Here is a 15390-nt window from a genome sequence, read left to right on the forward strand (position 1 = left end):
CCTCGACAACATCTTATGGTGATGGTCTGACTGGGCTCCCCTGCAGAGAAATGCAATAAATACGTGATTTTCCATTCTCTACTGTCTGATCGACTCTTAACTTGGGAAGGCATAGCAGGTGGTCTTAAGTACCCGCGTGGCCACAGAGGGCCACATCCTTCAGTTTGCGCCCGAACAGGGATCCCACAAAAGGGCCCCCTCACCCATAACCGGGTTTGTAGGGGCCAGGGTGGTATCTGGTCATTCGGGTGGATTGGGGCCCCTCACATACAAGACCGAGCTTTGTTGTTGCAGCTGCCCTGCCCTCCCTATCAGATGGATCTCCGGCTAGTGGCCCTTGGCTGGGGACCCGAAAAGGCAAAACCTTGGAGCTGACCGTTTGGTCTGAAGAGTTGGCAGTGGAGAATAACTTGCTTAACCTGTGTGCACCAGGTGATAGATTTGACTCTTGGGAAAATGGCGCCATTCTTGAACGACACAAGCCTGCGGGCTGTGTCCTGGTACAGTCACTGACTGTCTTGGTTGAACGGCACAAGCTGATGGGCTGTGTGTCCTGGTACAGTGTGCGGACTGTCTTGCCTTGGACTTGGTGGGTATGCAGACCCTTGAGGGACACAAAGCACTTGGGAGCAGTCTACCAGGCCAACTGGTAATTGGCCACTTTGTGAAAAGGTCTGGAACGGTTCATAGGTAATCTGCCAGACCAACTGGTAATTGGCTTTACTCTTCAAAAGGTCTGGGGCCGGTGCCTGTCCTCTTGTATTGGTGCAGTCTCTCTCCGGACTGTCTTGGATGCATTTTACGAACTGCCTTGCTTGGATGACACGAGTCGACGGGCTGTGTCTTGGTGCGGTTTAATACCGTCTTGGTTTGTACTTGACGGGTTTGCGGACCCTTGGAACAGTCTACCCAGCCACCTGGAAATTTGGCCCATGCTCGGAAAGGTCTGGGACTGTACGCGAACAATCTGCCAGGCCAACTTGAAATTTGGACTGTACCCGAAAATGCCTGAGGTGGTTCCTGTCTTAATTGAATTGGGTACAGTCTCTGGACTGTAGGGAGCAATTTTCAAATTGTTTTAGTTGGGTCCTTGGACAATTTTTTATTTTTATTTTTATTGTGTTGGTCTGATGCAGTCTACGGGCTGACTTGTGGTTGGAGTCTGGTGTTTTGGTGTATGAGGTGTGTGGACTGACGTTGGTGGTGGTGCTAGTGAAATGCTTGTTTGAGTAGTAACTGTGGTTTCCGGACAGTGGTCCTGGTTTGTGAACGGTTTTGTTTCTTTATTTTATCTGTATTACATTTGTGGGTGTTGTTTTTCTGTTAGGGACAGGGTGTGTGTCTTATGTTAAGATGCCTTGTTTCTGTAAGTTTGGTGTTTCGGATGCCGATGCCGTTCTAAAAATGCGCAGTTGGAGGACAGCCAGGCCGCCCCGCCGGAGGGTACTCCGAACTTTGGCATGTGTCAAACACGGTATTGGCCCTATTATGTTTAGCACATTGTGGAATAAATATACGAGGGACAATACTAAGCTGCAATGGCCACTTACTGGTTCTTTCCATGAACAGAAAATTAATTTCCTGCAGGATAAATTGTTTGCTAAGAGGAGTCGACAGTCTATGTTTAACTCTTTTAGGGTGTGGCAGAAGGAAGCGAAGCAGCGGCGCATGAGAGCAGAGAAGGTGGCTAGAAGGAAAGAGACGCAAACAATTACGAAGAAGGCAGTAGCCTATGATAGAGAATGGATAGAGAAAGGTATAGAGCGCAAAGACAGAACGTTTAGACTGCAGACTGATAAAAGTTATGTTGCTAGGGAGGAAGGAGATGAGTTAGTTGAGGAACTTCTGGATTCTTGTCCTCCACCGCCCTACGCCCCGCAGCAGATATACCCCACTGTCCCCACTTCCACAGCTATGGCCTCTGGGGCTACTCCTTCCAATATTCCCGGCATTGTTGCATCAGCCTCGGCACCACTTGCTTCCCTCGCATTCCCGCCGGTAACAGGAACGAGCACCACCGCTTCCCCTGTGTTGTCCCTTCCCTCTCCTGTCTTGTCTCCTAGCTCCACTTTATTCACTACCCTCCCCCTTACACCCCTCACTCTGACACCCTACGTGTTGGTACCCATTTTGGTATCTACTATTCCCTCTGCAGGTGCTACGCCACAAACACTGTTGCATGCTGAGACACCCACACGTAGGCTCTCTGACACCAATTGGGCAGCAGTGCAGGATCGCATGAATAAAGTATTAGTGTGCTCTGCAGTGGGCACTGAGGAAAAACAGATAGCAGCGCACCAGGAAGCTCAGTGGGCTTGACACCTGATTTATACTGTGGAGGATGTGTGGAGTGTGATGAAAGATTATGAGCCCTTCGTACAGCAACATGCCCTTAAACATATGTCAACCACTCTGATACAACTATGGGAGCAGTGTTTTCAGGGTACCGCACCTCAGATTATTTATGAGATACGAGACCGAGTATATGTTGTGGACATTGCCCGAATGAAGTTTTTGGTAATGTGTCCACCTTAGTGGGTTATCGAGGCAGATTACATCAGAAGGTTCTGTCACTGGGGGCACAACATCAAATGCGGGAAGTTCATCTTATTTACCATCCTGAAATACCAGAATTGTGCGACTCTATCGATACTGTAATAAGGAAGCGAGTTGATGCTTGGTTTCAGGAACATTGGTTCTATACACCTTGGAAAAGGAGTGAGGTCCTTTCCCTAAAGAGTCAGTTAATGGACCCGAGAAAAAAACCTAACTGCGTACTATAAGGAATTGACAGAGGCGGCCTCTTTCACAGTGATGACGTTAGCTGACATAGAGTTATTCTTCGGCTTGTTGGTTCCGGTAGATATATGGAGACAAGTTCATACGCAGGACCATGCACTGGAACTGGGTGGCACATGGGAAGAGATTAGAGCTTGGGATAAGGAGCACAAGCCAGGGGAGAAGCCCAAGGCAGAGCTACTGGCCCTGCCTGGACATATTATTGCCTACATGCACTCCCTTATCCCACCGAAGAAAGTGGATTGGGATAAGTTGACTGTGTGTCATCAGAAGGATGACAGTGTGTCGGATGTCTTTACAAGATTTGAAGGGGTGTTTCTAGATATCAGTGGTCAGGATTTGTCACAGGAGGGTGGCATTTGTTTGTTTGTGAACAGGTTTATTACTAATTTACTCCCTGAGATTGCTGCTCGACTGCAGGCCTCGGAGAGTTCTTGGACACCATCCTCGCCATCCATCATAGATGAGGGATTTGAAAACGAGAGTGTTGATGCAGCAGGTTGCAAGGGAAGGTAGTAGAGGATCTGGTTCGGGGCCAGGCCCGCGGGGCCCCAGGTCCAATAGGGGTGGCGCATCAAGTACGCCCGTGGGACCCAACCAATGTGTATACTGTAAAAAGGGATATTGACGCAATGAGTGTCCAGAGTTGCTGCAGAGAGGCGGGACTCCTAGAGGTAGAGGGTTTGGGGGACGTGGACGTGGAGGAGGTGGTCGAGGTGAGACGCAGTCAGAGCGACTAACAATAGGCAGAGCAGGAATTATTTTGACCTTCGAAGCCGACAGTACTATCATGCAGATTATGACATGGATGCAGTGACTGGGTTGTCTCACAGCTACGACAGCCAGGGGCAGGGCATGGGACCAGTTTTGGTGTCTGTAGATCAGCGTGGACCATATGTTACTGCGGATTTACAAGGCTCCACCAAGAAATTTCTAGTCGATACAGGGGCTATGAATAGCTCTGTTTCCCGTTCACTGGTCACAGGTGCAGCTTTTTCTGGCCAAAATAATATTTTGGTAGGTTTTTCAGGCGTGCCGGTCATTAGCCCCATTTCTAAGCCTCTTGCTCTGACTATTGGTCCTTGTACAGTTGATTCACCATTCCTACTGACGTCGAATTGTGGAGAGAATCTACTGGGACTGGACTTGGTAAAAAGGTTACATGCGACAATATATTGCTCCACGGATGGTGTTCACATTTATTTATTTAAAAGGTTTTGTATAGCGCGAACAAGACCCCGAAGGGTATCAGAGCACTTCACATTAATGGGAAGGGGAAACAAAGTAGGGGAACGTTGAGGTAAGGGAGGCTAACATGTTAAGCTTGTATGATTGTACATAAATGTGAGCAAGAAAAATTATGAAAAAAAATGTAGATACAAAACTATAAGGCACAACATTACATAAAAGTTAAGGCAATGAGTCAAAGACATTAATAATTGATAAAAAAGAAGAAAAAAAACGGACATTTCGAAAACAGACGAGCCATGGACAAATAAAGGCAGGAACTTGTTCATTAGGATTGTTTTTACTTCCTTCTTGAACGCCACCATGTAGGGGCTTCTGCGAATTTCCGGTGGGAGAGTTCCAGATCTTGGGTGCTACGCCCGAGAATGCTCTGAGCCTCGTTTTCTTTTTACGAAATGTCTGCGGTTTGAGTAGCAATGAGGTAGTACTTCTGGAAGGTCTGCTACCCCCTGAAAATTCAAGTTTTTGTTACACATATCCGGGTGATTTGTGGTGAAGGGCTTTGTCTGTCAGAACGTCAATCTTTAATTGTATTCTAGCTTCGTAGGGTAGCCACTTTAGAGATCTTAAGGTTGGGGAGATGTGCTCATTTCTTTTAGTGTCGGTAATCAGTCTGGCCGCGGGATTCAGAGAGGCCCTAAGCGGGGCTAAGGCATATTTGGGGAAGCCACTGAGAGTTGCACTTCCATAGTCTAGCCTAGGGAGGACAAGTGCTTGTACCACCTGCTTGAAGTCTTTTTGAGGTAGGAATGGTTTTAGTTTCCTAAGAGTCCTTATTTGGTGTTTCGCACCCTAACACATCGTACTAATATTTTTCTTCATGTTCAGGTGTGAGTCCAGGGTGATTGCAAGAAATTTTGCTGAGACTATGATAACCGGGGAGCAGTTGAAGAGGTGAGGTGTTTCGTCCAGGTGTCAATCTTGAGGGTGTGTTTAGGGGGGAGATGAGAAGGAATTCAGTTTTAGAGGTGTTCAGCAGAAGATGGTTTTCAGTTAGCTAGTTTTGGATAATCGTCAAGGATGAGTTGAGCGAGAAGAGGTCTTCAGATGAATTGATTTTCAGGTAGAGTTGCGTGTTGTCTGCATACATAGGGAAGAGCATGTTCAAGGAAGATAGAAGATTCGCTAGTGGTTCCAGGAAAAGATTAAAGAGTATAGGAGAAAGGGCTGAACCTTGCGGGATCCCCATGGAAACTGCAGACGGATGGGATAAGGTATGGTTCAACTTAACTCTTTGGGATCTATTGTGAAGGAAGGAAGAGAACCTTTGCAGTACGAAGCCTGAGAGGCCCATCCTATGTTCCAGAATAGCTAGAAGTTTATCGTGATTAACAGTGTCAAATGCAGAAGAGAGATCAAGAAGGATTAGGAGGCAGGATTCATTATGATCTAGCATGATTAAGATATCATCAATGATGTGGAGGAGTACAGATTCAGTACTGTGACCACTCCTGAAGCCAGATTGATATTGATCGAGGAGATTGAAGGTCTTGATGTGCCAGCACTGTTGCGATTGGACGCATTTCTCTAATAGCTTAGCCAGAGTAGGGATGTTGGAGATGGGATGAAAGTTGTTGAGATCAGATCTGTCCGCATCAGGATTTTTTAAAAATAGGTGAAACCTGGGCTGCTTTTAGACATTCAGGGATCTTACCTTGAGTTAAAGAAGCGTTACAATTTTAGTCCATAGGGGGATGAGGGCCTCCTTGATTTCTTTGACGATAACTGGTGGCAGAGGGTCGCTAAAGTGATTGGAGGGGTTAATGCTAAGCAGGGTTTTGTAGATGTCATCTTCAATGAGCGGCAAGAAGGAGTTCCAAGTGGCACTGTTCTTAGTGCTGCTACTGAGCAGCTTTTGCATCACCGAGAGGACTGGCTAAACCGTCATCTCAAGTGAAGTAAGACAGGCCCTCTTTGCTTCGAGGTCAATGCTGATGGCTTTAGTTTTCTCGATAAAGAAGATCGCCAAATCAGAGCAGGAAGGGGATTTGTCTGATGAGTTAATGTATTTGGAAGCTATCCCTGATTGGGAGAGGCTTGTCTAAGCTGAAATCTGAAGTTGTCTGCCTTAGTCATCTTGATTTTTTTCTTGTAGGAGCTTCTGACCGTTCTAAGGGCTTTTAGGTTAAAGGCAGATGGTTTTGATCTCCATAGGTGTTCAGCTGCTCTTAAGCCGAAAACATCTGAGTTTAGGTTGTCATTGAACCATGGTTTGGAGAATTTGGATGCTGAGTTTTTTAGTTGTAAAGGGGCTATTGAGTCCATGATATCAGAGATAGTTGAGTTGTAGAAGTTCGTGAGGTCATGAACATCAGTCATGTCAACTTGGGGAGACAGGGCTTTTTTACAGTCGGTAGCTAGACAGTCCGTGTCAATATTCCTGAGGTCCCTTTTCCAATGTTTAATTTTCTTGGGCTGGCTCTTTTTTGGTATCACCTCCCTATTGATAAGGAAGAAGATGCTGTAGTGGTCGGACCAGTTACAAGGAGAAATGTCTAACAGTGTGATGGCATTACTTTTAGAGGTAATGAGGTCCAGAATTTCTCCTTTGTTGTGAGTTAGTCGGTCATAGAATTGAATAAGGTCCATCTCTGCTAGGAAAGCGTTAAGACAGATCACCGCTTGGTCATTGTGCTTAGACCAGTGAAGGTTGAAATCACCAAGGTAGATTTGGGATAGTGAGTGTCATCATTGGTGGAGATAATATCCATTAGTTGTTCGATGAAAAGTAAGCTATTGCCAGGGGGGTGGTAGAAGGTATGCCATTTGCATATTGGGAGGTTGTTACTAAAGATTTTGAGGCACAGATATTCAGCTACTGTTGAGGTGGGGGCCTCAATGTAAGAGACAGATAGTGTATTCCGGTATATACAGGCTAATCCCCCACCCTGTTTCGTGGTTCTGTCAAGACGGGTAATGTCATGACTAGGCGTACCAAGAGGTCTAATTTAGGAGTGGAAGAGGGATTTAGCCAGGTTTCCATGAGGATTATGATAGCAAGCTCATTATTTTGGATGAGGTCGAATATCTCGGTAGCATGTTTTTTTGCTGATCTGCAATTAAGAAGTGCACACTTCAACCAGATAGGTATGTGAGATGTGGGGGGCTGTGTGATGGTCACTTGCTTGAGACTGTCAATATTTATGACTCTGTGGTTGTTAGAAGGTACCCTGTTTGGGTGGGCTAGAATGGACTGAATTTGGGCCATAGGGACCTTGTCAACATCTAGAGTGATAGAGTAGGAGAGGAGTAGATCCTCTATCTCACTGGTCGCAAGTTCTACCCTTGCTCTGTTTGGGCCGGAGAGGGCATTGGGGAGGGGTAGGGTATTGGAGTTAGGGAACGAGGCATGTTGGTCGAGGCCGGTGATTGCAGAGGTGGGGATTATGTGCGGCTTGCCTAGGTGGGTAATAAACGGGTAAAAGGCGCCTTCAAGGGATTTATTTGAAATACTCTATTCTATTGCATTTGATATATATTTTTAACTGCAAGAATTATTGATAAACTCGCAAGAGATATTATTCAAATGTATTTTAACTAAGAAATATTGTTGTTCCTTGTGAGGACATAAGAACCAATGAACCAATCACAAAACAATAAATATTCAAAACACAGGTATATATAGAAAAAGGTTTTATCTTTCAAAATGTATCAAGGGTACTACACAGTTATACAAACAATGTAACAAGAGGAAAATAAATACAATTGTATAATCCTTCAATGTCACTATTGTAAACACTTCTTCTCATTGAGAGTGTGAATGTCGACGTTTCAGTCTCTATGCATTTGTCCATGAGACCATATTCAGGACTATCATATATTTAACAGTTGACCCCTGAATGGTGTTTCCAAAGATTCAAGAATTATAGAATACAATTGATACATATATGTCAAATCGATCGTCGTTCTGTAGCTTTTGTTTAAGGTGAATAATCGTCAAAAGATACAGGTAAGTGAACTTTGGTGCTTTTTGGACGGTGTAATTAAATTAGTATTAGGATTAGGATTAGTATCCGACTGCAGACTGCCGAATTTTCGCTGCGCTACAAAACTTAACAGAATAAACTTCTTCAATTGAGAAGTTGCTGGGGACTGGACATTTAATTACACCGTCCAAAAAGCACCAGAGTTCACTTACCTGTATCTATTGACGATTATTCACCATAAACAAAATTTTGGGCGCCTCTGGGCAGAGAGGGGATTCCTGACATCTCACAGGCAGAAAATACAGTATGGCCCCCTAATACTCAGACTGTTATCAGCACTGACGCTCCCTGATAAACTTGCTATAATAAAATGCAGCACACATAAAGCTGTCGTGGACAATGTTGGGAGGGGGAATGCATTCGCGGACCAGACAGCTAAGGAAACAGCTAGGTCAAAGATGAGTAAAATGTTTGTGGCAGATCCTGCTAGATGGGTTCCAGACAAAGGAATGTTGGAGAACACTGTGGAAAGTGTGAGGGAAATACAAAGAGAGGCCACTGCAGACGAATTGGCAATGTGGGAGAAGAGAATAGAACGCTTAGACAAGGAAGGGTGTTGGACTGATTTGTTGGACAAGCAAAGGTGGTTGTTGGCGAACAAATATGTTTTTCCTGTAGTCACCATGGTCCATTGCCCGGTGCATATTAGTGCTAAAGGTATTTGTAAGTTGTTAGACCCAGTACGGCAGAATGAGAACATCTCTAAAGTTGCAGCATATTTGGGTCGACACAGTATCATTTGTCCCAAGCATAATCCTGGAAAAGGTACCCCTGCACCTGCTGGTAATTTTGCACCACCTCCCTTCCCTTTCAAGGTTCTCCATATAGATTTCATCGAAATGGAATGAGTGAATAACTTGAAGTATGTACTAGTGGTAGTTTGTACATTCAGTAAGTGGGTTGAGGCCTACTCAACTAAAGAGAATACAGCTCTAGCAACAGCAAAAGCACTTTTAAAGGCATACTCCCCGTGCTACGGATTGCCACGTGTGATCTGGAGTGACAATAGGAGCCACTTCAATGCCAAGGTCATTGATTTGATGTGCAAGGGCTTGTAAATTACTCAAAAATGTTATGCAGCAAACCATCCTCAATCAGCCGGCCTTCTTGAGAAATACAATGGCATTCTCAAACTGACACTGGCAAAAATACATGAAAGCACAGGATTGCAGTGCCATGTGCATTGCCCCTAGCACTGATGTATCCAGGGTGACCACACATTCTAGGACTGGATTGTCACCCTACGAGGTGGTCTGCAGGCTCCCTGCTAATGTCTGGGGCGTCCCAAGACCCAAGCATTTTTCAGAAATTGAATTTCCTCTTTTGATTGACTATTTGTATGCCTTGTCTAAAGATTTGCGTCATGTTCACCAACAGATATCAACCTCCCTACAGCCATTGCCTGAGGGTCCCGGACATTGGATCCGGCCTCGGGATTTCGTTCTTATTTGCCAGTTTCAGCGCAAATCTTGCTTGGAGCCACGGTGGAGAGGCCCCACCCAGGTGCTCCTGGCCACTCGGACAGCTGTGAAGGTGGATGGGCTGGAAAAACTGGGTGCATGCTTTGCATGTGAAGAGGGTGCCTCCCCGCTTCCATACGATTCCTGGGTGAAGGACGGGATCGCTGAGCAGGAAGGGGAGCTGGTCCCCCGCTTTATTCCCTTTTATGATGCCCGGCTGAGAGGGGCGCGGACCGACAAGGAGAATGATGAGGCCTTATTCGAGGCGATTCCCCCTGAGATAAGGGCCACCCCGGATACCCCAGCTCCTGGAGCACAAACACCTGAGTCTCGATCCCCAACTGAATGTGAGCTTTTACCTTTGTTTGTTGATGAGGAAGTGCCTAGGCACACGAGGTACAATTTGCGGCCCCGACGGAAAGACAGTGTGCCAGAAGGGCAACACATGATTTAGGGAAGGACTTGAGTTTAGGGTGCAGGTGCTGCGCCTCTGGCGCCTGTTTTAGATTAGAGTGAAGAACACAGGTGCACTGCCCTGGACACCGGACAAGATCGTTCAGGGTACTTTCCCTTGAGGGAGGTTGTGGTGGTAGTGGTGTTTATTAACTTGGTGACGATAACACTGTTCGGGGTAGTCTGGTACTTAGAGGAACAACACCCTGTGCATACTCGGCTAGGGACAACCCCAACTCCAGCTGAGCATTTGTTTATTACATTTTCTCCGCATAAAGAAAGACATAGACATACTTATACCCAGAATGCATTCATACAGATGCTCCATCATGTACACAGCACCACTAATGCCACAAAGTGTTGGGTGTGTGGGCTACTCCCTTCAGTCGTGCATAAACATGATTTATTAGTGTCATTGCCCTCATCATATTTAGGTAGCTCTGAGGCCTGGTTTCAACTGCTCTCTATGGTATACATGCATTACTATGCGGATGCGATGAACACAAGCTGATTATGAGGCGGTTCTAGTTTACATAGTGGTACATCAGGGGTATACGCCAGGGACAGATGGAAAAGAGGTTATCCTGACGCATGTATGAATGTATTTACAATTCATGAAAATGTCACTTGGTTACAAAATGAAGTACTAGACTTACAGGGATTCAATGTCACTGAATATTTTAAATGTTTCCAGGAGCGTAATATCACTTAAGATGCCCGTCCGCTTGATAAATGCAACAGCTTGATTTTGTGTTCAAGGGACAGGAAATGTTTCAGTAGGACAGAGCCATTGTAATTATACCTATCAGTTGAATATTACCAGTAGTCCGCCCTTGCTGACACCCACGAACGTATATTTCATCTGTGGGGAACAAGCTTACACCTGGCTTCCTAGGGGGTGGTAAGGCTGGTGTTAACTCTCCTTCCTCCTGCCTCCAGTTTACATTGCACCTTCCACCTAACATAAAGATCACAAGCTGTATCATAAGGATCTTTATGTGCATCGAGTTAAGAGAGTTGTTGATCCGGATGATATTGATCAAACTGATACATCCTCTCAACAATTCACTGATATAATGAAGGGTATTGTACCGTTCTGGGGCCTCATGTTCAATAGCCACAACATTTGTCGTCTCGCAAAAGTAGTTGAAGGAGTCATTAATACTACTGCAGGCATACAAACAAATATTACAGTTGAGCTCCAAGCTATGAGACTTGTCTTTCTTCAAAATAGAATGCTTTTAAATGTTACCTTAGCCGATCGTGGTGGAGCCTGTCGCATCATAGGGAGCAGCTGCTGTGTATACATACCAGATGGCGCTCCGACTTTCTATTCTGCCATACAGAAATTGCAGAAACTTACCTCAGAAATACATGAAGACAATGGTTCATGGTCTCTCAAAGGATGGCTCTGGGGTTTGTTAATGTCCCGGGGTTGGAAGATTCTGCTCGTCTTGATAGGTATTGCAGGTATCATCTTTACTTGTTGCCTGTGCATTCACTGTCTCCCGGTATGCTGCACTTACTGTGTTACTAAGCTTACACCAACTCCCAGATTTTCTGGTCACATTAATAAAGTCTCCAATATGATGTTGCACGAAGTTCACTCAATTATGCTTATTGATGAAGGCCTGTTTGATTATTGAAATGCTTGACTTGTTATTACCTTGCTTTGATTGCTAGATGATTATGTACTGTCCCTTCCCACTTAGAATTGTAAAGACCCTACCGGATGGTCAAATAAAGCTCCTTAGCATATAATGCTAAAAGGAGGGTCTATTAGTCTGAAAATCCTCTAGCTGTGTTATTCTTGCATTGTGCTATATTTAGTTAGCATTATATGCTAAGTTAGTAGCTGCTGCCATGTTTGTATGCAACCCACTGAGTTATTCTCGCAGCATGTAAGTTTTAGTTAGCCAGGGTGACTCCATTTTGTATTTCGCAATCCTTATTAGACTGCTCTCTTTTGAGCCCATGTTAGTCCAAGAATTCAGAATAGCTTGCCTTAGCAGAATACTGTATTTCATTATATTTCCTTGCTCTGCCCAAGTCCACTGCTCGACTTGCTAACAAGACAATTATTTAGCTTCTACATTCCATTGTATACATGTAGCTCTGCTCCCACGTTAGGAGATTCTGAGACTCGGCACAGTGGTCTCGGTCTGCTGATAGCATGCACATCTGGCAGGTGTTAGCTCATCTCTCTGTGCCTCCTTTGTTCGTGGCCGGCTCAGACCAGTACTTTCCCACTAGAGGCGTGGCCAAAGTCTCCTTAGGAGATTATCTTGTACTAGTGAATGTTGGGGAGTCAGTCCCCTCGACAACATCTTATGGTGATGGTCTGACTGGGCTCCTCTGCAGAGAAATGCGATAAATACGTAAGGTTCCATTCTCTACTGTCTGATCGACTCTTCATTTGGGAAGGCATAGCAGGTGGTCATAAGTACCCACGTGGCCCTAGAGGGCCACGTCCTTCACCAACAACCCAATTTCTCACACTATGTATCTAAACTGATGCCGGGGTATTATGTCTCTGCACCCTTATTTACGTTGACATGTTTCATCCCTTGCTTGAAAAAGGCCCATATGGGTCCTGGGCTGTCTTCAGGAATAGGTGCATGCCCCAGGAAAAGCTGATTTATTGCCTACCGTTGTTCATTAGGCATCCTAACTCAGTTAGTCTGGACATACAGCATAAAACTTTGAAAATGCAAAGTTACTACTCGCCCTAAAGCTGAGTTCCCCACTCTAGATTCCTATAGAGATCAAAATAACCAAGGGAAGCATACTATTATACATAATCAGCATCAGACCAAATTGTCATTGATTCAGTGTATACAAGTATATACTCATGCAACACACCATAGTAAGACAATGCACAGCGATATGTAGACATATCGTAATTTCAAATAAACACTTGAGACATTGGTAGTTGAGACACTTTCATATGGACATTGACAAAATACATAACTAGAAAGTAAAAACAACATAAAAGATGCAATCACGCGTGCAAGCTAAAAACCCATGTAAAAGATTGTTTGTGTTGTCCAGCGTCACTAGCATTTTACCCTAACTGAGGGTCCATGTAACTTAAAATACATAGGAATGGCATCCAGGAAAGTCAAAATAAGAATCTGTGAACACCTAATGAACATTCATTGGCCAGCAGTATGAGTTTGGTGTGACTTTGCATTGTCACAAAAGCTATGCATTGGTGTTTGTGAATGGTCTGCCGTTGTTCCAGCAGGTGCTGCTCACTGCTTGGTGGTGTGCAGGTGAGTTTCATAGCACTTGGCCATCATGATGGAAATTTTACCATCTTTTGTGGTGTTCCTACTATGGCCGTCTGGACTGAAGGGTCCTCGTTCATGCCGTGTTGACAGATCATTCTAAGAGCCAGATTACGATTTTAACGGTTCGGCGCCAAGTCCACCCCCCTTCTGCACCACCAAAGCTGTGGGCGGGCCACCTGCCAGATTATGAGTTAAACTCAAGTTTTGTGATCGTTTTTGGCATTCCCACAGCGGTGCCTTTAAAAATAGGCACTGCAATGTGAATGGTAAAAACAGTTCCCTGCATGCCGTGCAGGAACGTGTAGGAACTGGTGTGCATGCACAAAGGCGGGCACAAGTTGAGCCCACCTTTGTGCATACGCAGGGCGTGAGGGACAAGGGGGCCCTGTTTTTTTTCCTCTCCGCCAGGGTTTTCAAGGAGCAGGAACCACCATGAAAACCCAGGCAGAGAAGAAACTCGTAAAGTGTTTGGCGAGACCACGATGGTCCCGCCAAGCATGTTGCGGCATCTCGACCGCCGCGCCTCCTCCTGGGCATGGCAGCTCCCATGGCGGTTTGACCACCCGAGTCATAATCGGGCGGTTGGCAGCCCACCACTGCTGCCCCACCATGAGTCTGGTGCTCCTCCAGCCACCAGTCTTGTAATCAGGCCATGAATATGGAGGACGCAGGCAGTCCAATGCACCTACAGAAATTACCTCTTCCTAGAGGATGGCTTGATATCTCGGCTAAACTGTAAAATTGATAATCTGTCATCTGCCAGCAGTATTGCACCCTTGTTCCAAAATCTAAACGGTCCCCTCGAGTTCTAACACCATAAGTAATCTGGAGAGAGAAGTATTGTAAATCATCACGATGCGAGCAATAAAAATGCAATGTTGAAGAAGGTGGTAGTTGCAAGTTTGTTGTAGAGGGACGAACACACTGTTTAAAAATGATGGATACTTACAGCTTTGGTAACAGCCAAAAATCGGTCATAGCTGATCAAGACAATATTATAAACTGAGCATTGGCATATCACATAATCTATGGCCAGCCATGCTTTGCAGATATACTTTCCAAGAATCCACCTTCCATTCATAATGTAGTTTTTCATGTAGAGTGGGATAGAAAAAGTACCTGAACAATATTAGTGAAATGCAATTAATTAAAATGCAGCAACTTGCTTTATAGATCAATAGTATAATTAAATGTGAATTAAAACAAAGACTCATTATAAACTTTTTTCTAATTGCTTTACATATCATTAAACAACTCGCGCGTCTATTACAATTGTTGTTATCATATGCTGCTACTTGAAACTGACCCTATATGTCCATCATAATTAATTACCTACGTATAACTTTTTTTAACTGGCGGAAGCAAGCAGTACCTATCATTTTTGCAGCAGCCACTGTGTATACTGCTAAAATTATTTAACAGTCCGTCTAGAATGCAATGATTGTTCAGACCTAGGTCAACAAGGAGTACAACAAATAAATAGAAAAAATGATTTACCGATGCAGAAGTCACAGATCGCTAGGTTCAGAAGGAAGTAATTGCTCTGAGTTCGAAGGTTCGCATCTACAACAAAGCTCAGAATCACCAGCGCATTGCCAGTCACAGTGACACTGACCATTAACGCCATCGCTGCATCCTTGATGAGTCTTACATTGTCTGACGTCTTCGCTGCGTCACTGGTAAGATGGGTATCGTTGATGGTAAGAACGTCTCCTTCAAATGGCAGTGACGTGTTTATCGAAGTCATTGGCACGTTGGTTATAATAACGTCTGTGTGTGTGCCTACAGGTTGTTTTGATGCAAGAAATAAAAACAAGCATTGTAGGACCATTATGAGTGTTTTTCGTTACTTCTATTAAGAATTCGGGTGTGGTATGGTGCACAGCATTTAGCTTTATAAATACCTCTGGGCCTGTCTTCTTTCCCTAGTGCTAAGCCTTTAAGCAGGTGCAGTATATTAGTCTCCCAAACAGTTTTGCCTCACATGTACAATGGACGGCCCTCAAGATGTTTGCCATTTCTTTTTTTTAAATGCACCAGCAGTAAGAGAGAGATTAAACACTGTGCTGGTTTCTTATATTTTATGTTTTGCTTCATGTTACTTTATTCAGTCTTATAAAGTATTACAGGGTAACAGAGCTAAGGAAATAT

The 15390-nt window shown here is 44.7% G+C and overlaps 1 protein-coding gene across 1 annotated transcript in view; it reads right to left on the bottom strand.

The window, feature by feature from the left end:
* LOC146831443 (histamine H3 receptor-like) overlaps nucleotides 1-14986 on the bottom strand; it is a 50998-nt gene extending 36012 nt beyond the window's left edge. Inside the window, exons 1-2 of the mRNA XM_085603913.1 lie at nucleotides 14737-14986; nucleotides 14189-14358 (exon numbers count right to left, since the gene is read on the bottom strand). Coding sequence (XP_085460039.1) covers nucleotides 14189-14358; nucleotides 14737-14986 — 420 coding nt within the window. The remainder of the gene's footprint in view (nucleotides 1-14188; nucleotides 14359-14736) is intronic.
* Nucleotides 14987-15390: the final 404 nt, after the last annotated feature.

The sequence above is a fragment of the Triturus cristatus genome, chromosome 5_1 (assembly GCF_964204655.1).
Source record: "Triturus cristatus chromosome 5_1, aTriCri1.1, whole genome shotgun sequence".
In the NCBI taxonomy this organism is placed as follows: Eukaryota; Metazoa; Chordata; class Amphibia; order Caudata; family Salamandridae; genus Triturus; species Triturus cristatus.